The 14,976-nt window shown below is 45.7% G+C and overlaps 1 protein-coding gene across 1 annotated transcript in view; it reads left to right on the top strand.

Moving 5' to 3' along the window:
- The window catches only part of LOC133345129 (potassium voltage-gated channel subfamily H member 8-like), a 147,210-nt gene that overhangs the window by 93,838 nt on the left and 38,396 nt on the right, over positions 1–14,976 (top strand). Inside the window, 5 exon segments of the mRNA XM_061555625.1 lie at positions 1,535–1,738; positions 2,572–2,771; positions 5,468–5,557; positions 5,559–5,669; positions 5,671–5,719. Of these exon segments, the coding sequence (XP_061411609.1) occupies positions 1,535–1,738; positions 2,572–2,771; positions 5,468–5,557; positions 5,559–5,669; positions 5,671–5,719 (654 nt within the window).

Genomic DNA, 14,976 nt, shown 5'->3' with positions numbered 1-14,976 from the left:
CCCCTTGCGTTAATTAGTAACCATGGCCACGGGGAGCCCGTACTATCCCTACATCATCCCGTACTGTCCTTACACGTGTATGTAACAGTGGCAGTGGTTGTTAGTGCAATGCGCTATGAACCCTATGTGTTTGATTCATAGCCACGGCTATCCGTTCTTTAGAACTGCTTTTTGTCAACGGTTTTACTTAACTTGACTCCTATGTTTGTCGTCGTCAAATCTTGTAATAAAAATTTAGTCTACTTCCTGTTGTCCAATCAATTCCAAATTTTGCACATGTACTCATATCCGGTGACAATGCATGCCTGTATCAAAATCGCCATAAATTCATCAATTAATTATCTACTTTAAAGCAATTGACATTTTATATGGATGCCTTATTATTTATATATATTTGTGTAGGATCAAAAACGCCGTGGTCCCTAAACTGTCGAATCGCCTCGCCCAAGAAGCAGGCGCCACGTGTCGTCTCAGGCGCGCCTGCTCAGTGTAAACGAGTTACGGGCACCCTCACTCCACACAAACAAAAGTTGTACATTGAAGATTCATTTATAAAATAACCAATTAATTCAAGTAATCGTTGATGTGGGAGCAGGCGCCGCATCATTTACGTACTTCTCGACCGTGAGTTAAACGAAGTTGTGAATAAAACCATTGTGGTTTTTTTTACTTTTTTAAGGAGTTTATTATAACTGCTTTTAGTGTTAAGTTTGTTGTCCTTCCCCCGCACCTCCGATTAGCATGGTTGGATAATGTATGGTGCGAAAGAAGTTCAACATGCATACATATCAATCATCAGTGGCAAGTGATGTGGGGTGTAAACATCAATGACATCCTGGCATAGTGCTTGTCACGTAGGGTTGCCATCATTCCAACAGACCAAACCTCGACATATTTTTAAGTTTGCGTCAGGTCTATAATAACCATGCAGAATACTGTAATAAAGTTCAACACAATACTTGTATTCTTTGGGTCTTTCGGTAAAGTCACGTAGATAGGTTCAAAGAAAATAGCATGATGACGACTGCTTGTGTTGCGATCGAAACGTCGTAGTTTTTTGTTATTTTCTTTGAACCTATCTACGTGACTTTACCGAAAGACCCAAAGAATATTAATTCCTGTAGTCACGAAAGCTTTAAGTCAAGATTTTTACAATACCTGTACCAGTTTTCGGTATAAATAAATTCCTGCCACCCGAACACAAGACGCCAATTCCCAGACTGTCCAGGCCCATAGACAGGTGCATGCCTGGCTTCAGTCCCTCGTGGATGGGGTGGCCTGTGGAGCTGTTATGTAGGCCACCAAAAGAGGCATATATCCAGTACTACTAAGCAGAATTAACTTTGGTGCTGCCAAGGGGACATTTCATGGTGTAGGGCTCAGCCGCACAACCCTCCTTATTCGCCGTGCCTGGAGGGGTGGCAGCCATAAAACCTCACCACTGCCTCATTCCCCATTGAATAGGTGGTTCATCCCAACAGTCTACATAGGCTACAAACGGGGTACCCGTGTGCTTGTGTGTGCGTTGCGGCAGGCTGGCTGCACCAGCTGCGCAAGCGGCTGGAGGCGTCCGGCTCGGCCAACAGCAGCGTGTCACACTGCGGACCTCCCCTGCGCAGCGCCTACATCACCTCTCTCTACTTCACGCTCAGCAGCATCACCAGCGTTGGCTTCGGCAACGTCTCGGCCAACACCGACTCCGAAAAGATCTTCTCCATCTGCGCCATGCTCATTGGAGGTGGGTCCTTTAGTTTCGCAGCTGGTTACCAAGATTTTCGACTTTTGGTATGTTTCATGACTTTTGGAGTCAGGTGGTTTCTTTGCTGCTCGGGGGAGGAAGAGATGCTGCGATGGCAGTTGCGCAATGATTATGCCATGTGGAAGAAAAGGAGATGCTGCGGTGGACGTGTGTTGGGTTTTGCCGCCTCTTTGCCCACCTTCCCCTCCATTTGAATCATCACCCATGTAATTGCATTTAGCCACTATATACATTTACATTTGTCTTGTTTTCTCCCTGCTTGCTACTTGCGAGGAAAGCACACATTGCGGTACCTTCATCGTTAGTCTGTTGATTCTCACGTTGTCAATGGCTTGTGTAGAGTGTGGCATGCTGCTCTTTCATCTGCCCAACTCATGAATGTTCTTGATTTGTTCCTGTTTCATGTTGCATTCATTGTAATCGCTTATTGTGTTTCTCTTGCAAAATCAACTTAAGGTTTACATCATTTAATGCATATGCTCTGTCCGTCTGTAACAAGAGCCCATGATGACTCTTTTAAAGATGTTCCAATATAGACAACATTTTTATATAAAGGTGTGTTTCTATTAAAGACCATATGATACAGGGTAATTCTGTGATCCATAAGAGGCTTTTTGGTTTAGATCGCGTACATTTACGCGAAATTGGTCGCGACAGCCTACGTGTCGCATTAAAGCTGTATATGAGCTACATTTAACCTCCAGTATTTCGAGGACACACCAGACCTCCGTTGTGTGTCCTCTTCTACCTACCCAAACGTGTCCACTGCAAAAAACCCGGCGCTGCTAAACACAAAATCCGCCCGCACACAGCGCTGATGCACGCCGTGGTGTTTGGGAACGTGACGGCCATCATCCAGCGGATGTACTCGCGCCGCTCGCTCTACCTCACGCGCACCAAGGACCTCAAGGAGTTTATCCGCATCCACGGCCTGCCCCAGCCACTCAAGCAGCGCATGCTCGAGTACTTTCAGACGACGTGGTCCGTCAACAATGGCATTGACACCAACGAGGTGGGCAAACCCTCCGCCGGACACTGCACACAGAAAACCAAGTAGGCCCAAGGGGACACATGTTCTAGAGTTGCCACTGGTTCTGATTTTCCCACGATCATCCTCTGTAATTCTTTACAGAACATTAAAAGTCCCACTTGCTGTCAGTTGTCCGATAATACCAGGCTCAAAACAATGCACATTCATGTAGTTCTTCCCTCTTCAGGTATCATAAGATATTATTTTTCCCCCATGAGATATATCATGGGTTTTTTTTGCCTCCTGTGTAAACGCGACGTGGTTCATGGTTTACGTCGGAAAAATCCTTAGGTTTTGTCATTGTACGTGACATGAGCAGGTGAACGATTAATTAGAGGATAATAGAAGAGCATAAGGTGCATTTGAGTAAGAGTGACCAAATCCTCCCAGAATAGCGCTGACATTGCTAGATCACGGAAGCGAAGCATAGCCAAGTCTGGATAGTTCTTTGATTGGCGACCATTGTGCATAAGATAGGTATCGCCGGCTGCTGTGCTACGTCCTCAACTGAGGGCCGTGCAGAAAAATATATTGTTGTACTGTACTGTGCTCCGACATCTATGCTCTCTGCCGTCACCAACCTGTATATACCAGCGTGGTGTAATATGCTCAAATAACCCACAGGGTGTGAAATGACCTTCATCTACAGTGGATTGATGTAAGGATTACACAGATACAATGCTTAATGCAGCAGGGCTGGTGCCGAGCTTTCGCTAGACCTGTTTGCGCAGTAGACAGTGTGGATTTCCATTCTGGAAAACCTGGAGTGGAGCGCACCACTGCCCACCGGATCTATAGCCATGGCACGTCGCTGCTCATGACAATGCAGGACAGAACATAGGTCTGATAGTTTTGGTTCCACTCAGCGTCCTTCACTAACGAACCCCTTAGGGAGCTGGACTATATAACATTTGTCACTGTAGCAGCTCCTAGCAGCAGCCATTAGGAACATAACAATGGCATCAATGCATCGAAATGATGTAGCCAGAGGGAGCACGCCTGACCGGACAACAACAACGGAGATGGAGCGATGAAATCAACTCATGTGTAGAACCTAAAAGTGATCGATTCATCACAAGAGCTTCATAGATGGCGACGGCTTGGAGAGGGCATCATCCAGCAGTGGATAGATAACGGCTGACAATAATCATGATGGCATGCAAAGCTGTACTTTAGTGGTTTGTGCTTTCTTATTTTTGTTCTCGTGCAGTAATTGAGCAGCGAGCAAATAATCTGCACGTGTTAGAGTTAATTACCAACCATACATCGATAGATAACAATCTTCATAATATTTAAAGTGGCACTGCAAATACATTTCCAGCACAAGAGCAGCACAAAGAATTGGCTCTTCCATCCCCCATTGATAATTAGAGGTGACGCAAGGCATGTGTTCCAACAAAGCTCCAGATGGATGGCTATTTTTACACTTATTTTTTTAAAATAAATTTGTATCTTATGATATAAGCAACGTTTTAAATTTCAACACGGTGGAGAGGTATATAGACAGTTATGGTCAATGGTAAGTTTTAAAAGTGCACATTTTAAGGCATTAAGAGGATTGCAACAATTCCTTTTTTGACCAAACGATTGATTATTAATATTTCCAGTGTGTTTCTATTGCCTCCGTCAAAAAAAACAACGTTACATACTTAGAAACAACATCAAAGGTGGTTGTAATAATATGTGCAGGAAAACTAGGACAATGTACAGCAGACAGGACGTCCTTGGGGCAAGCAAAAATAAAGGGCAGACACGGTAAAATCCACGTTCATTGTTATGCATATGCTTGCAGTGTGTTCTTTTATTATTGTCGTAAAAAACTGACATTAAACAGCTCAAAAGACAACATCAAAGGTGGTTGTAGCAATATACGCAGTGCAACCAGGACATAGGGTAAGCACACCCGCCACCGCGCCAGTTTGCACGTGGATGATTGTTTTAGTTTCCCACTGCTCCGTGGGTCTCCACATGGGAGATCACCAAGGCACGCCACGTACTAAAAAGTGGTTATATAATGATTTAACAATGTTGCCATTCTTGCGATTCCATGAATTATCAAAATTCCAGTTCCCGATTTTATTTGGCAATCGACTGAGGCATTTTTGTTATTTCATTTTTATTGCGTCGTGGTGCATTGCAGCGCCTCTGTGGCTGCAGATGCCGTGCGGTTTAATTTAATAGAGAATACGTATAAAAATCGAAAATAATAAACTCTCACACGCACAATTTGGGGCATATGTATTTTAAAAAATCGATATCGTCATCAATTATCTATTCACTGTTGGATGAAGGCCTCTCTAAGACGCTGCCATCCATCATGGTCCTGCATTGTACAAAATTGACTTTAATCTTAAGAGTGCTGCTGCCTGTTGTGATGCCCCCTCAATCCCCGGACATTTGGTTAATACTGCAGATGCATTAACCGTACAAAAATATGCGCCGCTTGCTTCAGAATGGGTATTAAAGATCCAGTGATTTCATTCGTAAGAGTAGGTTCTTTTGTGCCGGCTTCATGGTTAAAATTAGAAAAATTACCTGCAAATTTCTTAATTGGAATGACATACCAATTTTCCCTCTTCCTGTGAAACTACTGCAGTCTATGTAAAACAGAGTTCCTTCCTAACAGTGCTGTAAAAATGGGGTGAATGTCAAATGCGCTCACAATTTGATTTGATCAGCTTTTGAAGGACTTCCCGGATGAGCTGCGGGCCGATGTGACGATGCACCTCAACAAGGAGATGCTACAGCTGCCGCTGTTTGAGGCGGCGAAGCCGCGGGTGCCTGCGCTCGCTCTCGCTCAACGTGAAAACGACGTTCTGTGCGCCGGGCGAGTACCTCATGCGGCAGGGCGACGCGCTGCAGGCCTTCTGCTTCGTGCTGCTCGGGCTCCATGGAGGTGCTCAAGGACGGCACAGTGCTTGCAATCCTCGGTGAGTGTCGGCGCAAGCAGACAGGCGCACAAGCAAATATCCACGTACAGAACGATCACCTGAACAGCACCACGGACAGTGCTCACCCTAAACATTCTACGAATAACACTAACGAAGGAAGTACCATTCACAAAAATCACCCCACTAGCACCATGGGCAGCGCTCGTTGAACTCATCTCGGGCGTGCCACACTTACAACACTTTTGTTTCAACGCGCCTCTGATTACGCTCAAAAATGTGTTTCTGCCTGTCCCAAGCCAGGATAAAAGGAGGAGGGTTGGTGTCTGGTGGCAACCGGCCGTAAAACCCCTAAAGCCAAAACATGGAAAGTCCTTGCAAACAAATGGCCCTCAGTCCCCCGCAGCCCATCAGTGGGCAGAGGGTGCAAAGAATCTCGGGACTCAATGACTCTGTCGCTACAGGGAGTGTAGACCCGGGCGGTGGTAGTTACGCTGTCTGCACATATGGAGAAACAAAATGGAAAGAGCAGAAGGTTGTTCGAGAGGAAGATAAGGTTAGCCACATGGAATATTAGAACAATGACAGGAAAAGGTCAGGAATTAGTGGACTCCTTGAAAAGAAGGAAAGTCGACCGCATTGCATCCGGGAAACAAAATGGAAAGGCATAAAAGTGAAAGAGATTGGCTGTGGCTTTAAATTGTTATACAATGGAACCACACCAAGGCGTAATGGAGTTGGAGTTGTGCTGAGTGAGGAGATTAACAAAAAGGTGGTGAAAGTCAGAAGAGTGAATGACAGCCTGATCATAGTCAGACTAGTACTGGACAGTGGGGTTGTAATTGTGGTGTGTGCATATGCCCCGCAGATGGGCTGCAGTCGGAAAGAGAAGGATTCATTTTGGGAGAACTTAGACTAGGAGTTTCAGAGCTGACCGGTAGATGAAGCAGTGGTAATGGGCACAGACTTAAATGGAAGAGTAGGAAGAGGTAAGGACGGATATGAAGGAACCATGGAGGATACGGATATGGCAGTAGGAATGCGGGACGAGAGGACATTCTTCGAATGGCCCAGGCAAATGATCTTCCAGTGGTGAAAACCTACTTCCAGAAGCAGGAAGATGACCTACCAGAGTGGAGAGGCGAAGAGCCAGATAGATTTCATTTTGGTGAGGAGGAAGCACCTGAAAGGAGTGAAGAACTGCAAAGTAATCCCTGGACAGTGTGTGACAACATCGACTAGTTGTGGCAGATTGCATAGTGAAAGGAGTTAGGAAGAGGAAGGTGAGACAAAACAACTATAGTAAGGTGAAGTGGTGGTGACTAAACAATGAGAAATAACTTCTACCATTGGCTGTGGCTAATTCAGTATACAGCAATCCTGTTCTTGTTTATTGTTTACAATCTGCAACTATAAGAATTCAGCAGTAATTGTGGAAGTAAATTACTTGCATGAGGAGCAGACGCGATCCCCTCGCTTATTCTGGACACACGCATAGCAGCCAAATAGGAGGTAAAGATGAGACATCGAACAGTTGACCCCCTCCCACCTTCCAGCAATTCCATTGAATTATCGCGATTCGGGGTTGTGATTTGAATAAAAAATATTGTCCAAATTTGTTGCACCTCGTGAGCATTGCTTCTCAGTTTATTTCTGCTGTTTTTACGTTATTCTTCACCCCATTTACAATATCACTAGCATCTATGATTTATTAACTGTTGGATGAATGCCTTTTCATGCCATAATCAAACAACTTGCATATAATTTGTACACATTTTACATTTGTAATGGTATCGAGGATGTGACTGTATGGTGCCGGCCTGGAAGGGTTGTGCCGTTCGATGTCCCTACATCGTGGACAGCACCGTGTGGGTGGCTGTGTGTAACACCAGCCCTAGGGGGGACAGCGCCGTGTGGGTGGCTGTGTGTAACACCAGCCCTAGTGGGGACAGCACCGTGTGGGTGGCTGTGTGTAACACCAGCCCTAGTGGGGACAGCACCGTGTGGGTGGCTGTGTGTAACACCAGCCCTAGTGGGGACAGCACCGTGTGGGTGGCTGTGTGTGACACCAGCCCTAGTGGGGACAGCACCGTGTGGGTGGCTGTGTGTGACACCAGCCCTAGTGGGGACAGCACCGTGTGGGTGGCTGTGTGTGACACCAGCCCTAGCGGGGACAGCACCGTGTGGGTGGCTGTGTGTGACACCAGCCCTAGCGGGGACAGCACCGTGTGGGTGGCTGTGTGTGACACCAGCTCTAGCGGGGACAGCACCGTGTGGGTGGCTGTGTGTGACACCAGCCCTAGCGGGGACAGCACCGTGTGGGTGGCTGTGTGTGACACCAGCCCTAGCGGGGACAGCACCGTGTGGGTGGCTGTGTGTGACACCAGCCCTAGCGGGGACAGCACCGTGTGGGTGGCTGTGTGTAACACCAGCCCTAGGGGGGACAGCACCGTGTGGGTGGCTGTGTGTAACACCAGCCCTAGGGGGGACAGCACCGTGTGGGTGGCTGTGTGTAACACCAGCCCTAGGGGGGACAGCACCGTGTGGGTGGCTGTGTGTAACACCAGCCCTAGGGGGGACAGCACCGTGTGGGTGGCTGTGTGTAACACCAGCCCTAGCGGGGACAGCACCGTGTGGGTGGCTGTGTGTAACACCAGCCCTAGCGGGGCTTGGCGAGCACTGGGATAGTGCGGGCACCGCGCACAGCGTGTGGTGGGGGCTCCCACGAGGGAGATGGGGTGAGTGTCAGCCCAGGGGCAGGGTTGCCCCGGGCCATGGCACTCTGGTTGACCCCGTAGACACGTGATCCAGAATGTCCATACAGGGGGCCCCAGGTGGGGGGTTTGGGGGTGATCACGTGTCCAGAGAGAGCTCTTGAGAAGGATCGAGAGATAATGAGAATGTTCGGGAAGGCGGGCGGGGCCGAGGGCAGAGCGGCTCCGACCGGAGAGGGATATAAGGCGGGTCCCTAAGAGGGACCGGGGTCGCTGCATTTTACAAGCTGGAAGCTCAACATCTACAAGCGGGAAGCTCTACGTCTCAAGCTGAAACTCTTTGTTTGACGAGGCAACCACGTGGTCAGAGACCTGAGTGAGGGATCGACCCTTCGTAGGAGTAACTCGCTGTAGTCTGGCAAAGGGGCAGTTACCCTTTTGTGTTACGGTGTTACAAAAAAAGTGTTGCCTCTAAAAGGAACAACGTCTGCGACTTATACGCTTTGCTTTTTTCGGTAAAGTCACAAAAATCAAACAAAATAAATGAAAACAACTACATTAAATCACGACGTTTTGGGTGCAATAAAAGCGTCCTTCAGGTGGGGACAACATCGCTTAAGTGCGTCCACGTCGACGTCTATGTACACCTCTTTTAGCCCCGCCCCCCCAAATACGTTCCATTCATTGGCTACCACATTCTGATAAGCTCCCCCCCCCCCTCCCCCTTAACTTGTATTTAAGAACTTGCATCTTGGAATCCCTGCCTCACTTGATACAGCAAATCTGGCTGTGACGGTCCCGCCTGATGACGGAGACTTGTGTTGCCTCCGAAACGTCGTGATTTTTATTATTTTATTTTTATTAATTTTAATTTCATTTTTTTACTTACGTGACTTTACCGAAAAAACTAATGGTATGAATCCTTGCAGTCACGAAAGCTTCAAATCTAGTATTCTTCAGGTGTTCATGGTACGTCACCGATCTGTCCAAGGTCACGCCTAGGTAAACCGGATTCGGGTCATGCTTTCGCGTTGTGCAGATTAAAAACACTGGAGACGGTGTTGGTTGCGCTTGGTTGTAGTCACAATCTACTGAGGTACTCTGCCATCATCTCCATGTCTTTGGTTTTTACTCTCTCTGCCTCGGTGACTTTGGGTTCCAAGGCAAATATCATCGGCATAGATGAATTTGCGTGGCTGTGTCACTGGCAGATTGTTGATGTAGGTGTTGAAGAGGCTTGGAGATAGGACTGAACCCTGCGGTAAGTCCATTCGTTTGTCTTCTCCAAGAGCTGCATTTTTCTCCCATGTGCACTCAAACTCGTCTATCGTGGAGGAAAAGTTCAATAATTTCTACTACCCAGCGTAGCATCACTCTGGATATCTTCAACAACAGGCCTGCATGTCAGACCGTGCCGTCAAGTCAAGGAAAACTGTTCCAGATTTCATGTTTGCCTGGTACCCATTCTCGATTAATGTTGTCAGGTACTGCATCCTTGTCTGAAACCTGCCTGCTCAACTGTGATGTTGTTCTTCAGTTCTGGACTGATTTGCTGCAGGATCAGGCACTCCAGAAGCTTAAAACACAGAGAGCAAGGAACTTGGGCGGTAGCTAGCCGCACTGTTTGGATCCTTACCGGGCTTTGGGATGCAATTATTTTTGCCTGGCGCCATGCTCATGGCATCCTCTGCTCCTGTATGATCCGCGTGTACAAGGTTACGAGTCATGTCTTCGCCTTTGGGCATATGTGCTTCAGGAACTCGGTCAAGTTGTTGTCATATCCTGCGGCAGTACCTGATTTTATGCTGCACAACACCGTTTCAAGCTAAATATGAAAGGAGGTCATGAGTCACCTGTTCACACAGACGCACACAATACCTGTTCGCCAAAGTGGCAGCAATTTCCTCCAAGATGCACATTCACTCTTTAGTTACACAATACGCCAACATACGCTTCTACCCACGAGTTCATTGATAGCCACCAATTACCGTCATATTTCATCGACAGACAAAAACCGCCAGCTAGCAGAATAACCCGGATCGCGATGGTGATGATGCACCCCAAGAACAGACCGAAAGCCAAGCCTGTCCATTAAGATAACGAAGCAACTATTAGGTTATAAAACACTAATTAGGATTATTATTGTCAGTGCCTATCATTATCATTATCCTATCAAGGGCTGTATGGTGGCCAATAATGGGCAGCTGAGCTCTCGAGCGTGTGATTTATGAGCTGTGCTCTGCCTATCTGTTTTGTTTGCCATTCTGATGACCTAACACAATAAACCATTCGGCTACCATGCCAGAGTGTATTCTGGTTACTGAGGGAAGCAGCAGCAATGTTTTCCATCGTCTGTGTGACATTGATTGCATTTCCTCACCTTAAAATTTAACATCGCTCACCAAATTTGGGATCCCTGTCCTTTGTTGTTGTCCGATAATTTACAATTTTATGCTTAAACACATATATTATATTTTCATGACAGGCTGACAGAATGGGATGAACACTTTACCAGTCACAGATATTGAACTTTGTGGGCCATTGCACCAGGTTACCTTATACTGCTCCTTCCCGTATGACCAAAATCAGCTTGAATGTGCCTCATCCTGAATCGTGCTTGGATGGGTTGCCATCAACACCTGCCAGTATTGCAGGTGTGGGCTCTGAGGTGTGGCCAGAAGCTGGAAGTGCTGAGCTATACTCCCTCATGTGTGTGGTGGGTTTTCTCCAGGTTCTCCAGTTTCCTACAATGCCAAGCCAAATGCTCTTTAATTATACCGGTCAAACATCAAAGAGATGCAGGACCTTGCTGAAAACAAATTACGTTTATTGTCATCCAAGTCATTCAAATAAACATATGCACCAACTAAAATTTTGTCCGTGCAGATTTAAATTATGCAAAGCAGCATAGGTTGATTTTTCTATTATTTTCTTGCGGCACGAATGAGAGTGGTGAATCAGTGGGCTTGCTCGGCCATTGCAGTGACCTCCCTGTACAGGCTTGAGAAGGATAATTTAATAATATCAACAATGTTTATCAAAACTAGATTCGAAGCTTTCAGTGACTGCAGGAATTACTTCTTTGGTTATTTTGGTAAAGTCGCGTAGAAAATAAAATAAAATAATAATATAATACGACGTTGCAACATAAGCAACCATCATCAGGTAAGAATGAATGATAAAACACAGACACGGAAACAAAATAGGGAGACACACATGCAGAGAGAGACACACACAGACATACCGAGGGAGACACACCAAGAAAACACAGACACGGAAACAACATAGGCGGACAACATTTGTGTGTCTCTCTCTGCATGTGTGTTTGCCTATGTTGTTGCCGTGTCTGTGCTTTATCTTGGTGTGTGCCTCGCTCGGTATGTCTTTGTGTGTGTGTCTCTCTCTCTGCATGTTGTCTACGTATGTTGTTTCCGTGTCTGTTTCCTTGGTGTGTGTCTCGCTCGGTGTGTTTTTGTGTGCGTCTTTCTCTCTGCATGTGTGTCTGCCTATGTTGTTTCCGTGTCTGTGTTTTAGTATTCATTCTTACCTGATGATGGTTGCTTGTGTTGCAATCGAAACGTCATATTCTATTATTATTTTATTTGATTTTCTACGTGACTTTACCGAAAGAACCAAAGAGTAATTCATGCAGTCACTAAAGCTTCGAATCTAGTGTGAACCACCTCCTACGAGGAGGGTTTACTAACAACTCACACTTTACTTCTAATTTAGCAATCTTTTGGAGTACGTTAATCAACCAGGCTATGCGTTAACTGTGTGTTAGCCGACTCTTTGTGTTGCATTACATTACATTCTCTAATTTTACGACATTTGTTGTCACACTTCCTACTTTTCTCTCTAAATGTCTCCTTGCTTGTCTGTTCCACACTTAACTTCTAATTTAGCAATCTTTGGAAGAACGTTAATCAACCAGGCTATGCGTTAACTGTGTGTTCACCGACCCTCTGTATTGCATTGCATTACACTTCTTAATTTTACTAAATTTGCTTTCTCAAACTTTCGATTTTCTTGCCCTAAACCATTGTCTCTCCTCCGGCCACTGTGGTCCAGAATTCCACACTGCTCCCTCCTTGTCCCCTCGTTTGTCCGCTGGTACAGCCTCCCCAGTCCTCTCTCTACCCCCCCCCCCCTCTCTATTTAAGGCCTCGGCACAGATTCGTTGTCCTTGTGTTTGTCTTGGTGTGTGTCTCACTCTGTGTGTGTCTCTCTGCATATGTGTCTGCCTATGCTGTTCCCGTGTCTGTGTTTTATCATTCATTCTTAGCTGCTGATGGTTGCTTATGTTGCAACCCGAAATGTCGTATTCTCTTATTATTTTATTTTCTACGTGACTTTATCGAAAGAACCAAAGAGTAATGTTTATCCAAATAGCTTGAGTAATGTGTCATTTATAATGTGAAGTTTTTCTCTTTAATGGACACGATTGGCATTGTGTGCTATTATTTAACTATCTGTGATGAGATGGAATCTGTCACGTGTATCTTTCTTACATGTTATACACGTTCCATATGCACTATGTCCTTGTGTGTTTATGAAACAAAGTATAAAGGACGTGTAAATCGTTATCCCATTCATGAGTAGCGTAAGCCTTTTTTGAAAGTTTGTTTACATTTTAATTCATCCCCTAATTTTTGTTCAAACATTGTATTTAAATAAGAATGTGAATAGTAAACCCAGTAAATTATGTATATCCCTCACCACCTCAGCACGCACTGCTATACCTGTGCACAGGGGCACTACTTTACTTCACTCCACACCACTGAATAAAATCATTCCTCCCGACGTGGCACCTCCACGAACCAGACACTGTCGTTTCCCACAAATCGGCTTCACTGGTGCAGTTTATCTGCCCGTGCTCTGACTTGATTTAGTAGATTACTGACTCGGGGAGCTTCAGGATAGCCGTTGATCGGCTTTGCTTAAAATCAACACGCAGCTCTTGTTTGAGAGGAGGCAATCCTCCTGGCAAGAGTGAAGTAGTCACAACCGGGGAGGTAGCTTCTTGCTGAACCGATGTACGACTCCCTGAAACCATACACACCCTGCTTCCCACAACACGCCCAGTGATGCTCAACGGAACGGCAGTATCTTCCATGCGTATAATGTTTATCTTTTTTCCACAATCTTATCCCGATTGTGCTCTTGGCCTCATGTAATTAAACTAAAAATCCATTCAGATGTCTCACACAGCAGTGCAACCCTTGCTGTTAGAGGCCCACTAAGTGGATATCACAGAGATACATCTGAGATCTTTTTAAGTGACCTCAGATCCACGCAGTATAGGGCAGCACTCCGACCTGCTTTGCCACCAAGAGTTTTGTCTGTCACATGACCGTCAAAATGACATATTTTAAGCCTCATAGTTTGGATTTTAGCCCAATTAAGTGTAGTCCCAGAGCCAGGTGTAAACTCCTGCATTATTTTATTTCAAAGTAGCACTGTAGCACTGCTCTTCAAGTGAATATCAGCAACAGGAGTGTCCCCAAAAAACCCCAATGTGATCTACTGGGATCGAGCACCCTTGGAATCTCGCGGCTGAGTTCTGCAACTGCTTTCCCATCTGGCTGGCTGTGTGACCTCTGTGCTACGCTATTGAAATCTCGTGGTTTGGATTCTCGAATGTTTTTCCGTCTCGCTAGCCGCATGAACTCTGGGCTGAACTGGCTACTCTGGCTTCATGCTCCACCAAGCAAGCGCGCTGTCGCGTCTCCTCGCTCAGCGATGCCAGGGGAGGCACGTGCGTGGCGGCATCGCCGGCCGATCGCGGCCATTCCAACAGTCTGCGCTCCTTGTGCTCTTGCCAATGCACTCACTGCTCTGTAATTATTGATACGGAATCACGTATTTATTTATTGTGCCTTTTTGGTGGTTGTGAGCCACTCACTGATCCAAAACGTTACCCGAAGTATATATAGTGGTGGAATATTCACGCGCTCTGCTGTGTGCTTATGTTAATGTAGACAAAACAAATTTAGTAAATAGACATTATTGCTAATTGAAATATAGAAACAAACACTACATTTATATTATTGGTTCTTTCGGTAAAGTCACGTAGAAGGGAAATAATAAATCATAAAAATATCGAACAATAAAATAGTGAGAATTTTATTGTTTTATATATTTTTTTTCCTTCGACGTCACTTTACCGAAAGAACCAAGAATATGAATCCCTGCAGTCAGGAAAGCTTTAAATCAAAATTTAAACACTACATTTGTTTCATTTGAGTTTCATTTCATGGTCGTAGGCGGTGCATTCATCAGAAAGCAATTACATCCTAACGCCAGAAACATTTAGCATATGCAGATAGTCCTATGGAGAGATTTACTCCCATCACGGAATGTGGAATTTCCACCACTGGCTCAGAGCTGTACACAGGAAATGAGTACAGCCTCAACGGTCATTTGAGCAGGAAATTACTTTGATTTTGGTAAGTGTGGACATTTATAATTCGTCAGGCTCGCTAAGTTAAAATGATTACTGTGCACGTCCTGACCACTCTCACGTGTATGACCCATACCTTGCACGGTACGGGCAGGAGATGCTTTGCTCTGCCTTCATTAACC

Source organism: Lethenteron reissneri, chromosome 21, assembly GCF_015708825.2.
Source record: "Lethenteron reissneri isolate LAM-NWPU_2019-01 chromosome 21, ASM1570882v1, whole genome shotgun sequence".
NCBI lineage: Eukaryota > Metazoa > Chordata > Hyperoartia > Petromyzontiformes > Petromyzontidae > Lethenteron > Lethenteron reissneri.
This window is presented reverse-complemented; position numbering and strand designations above follow the sequence as displayed.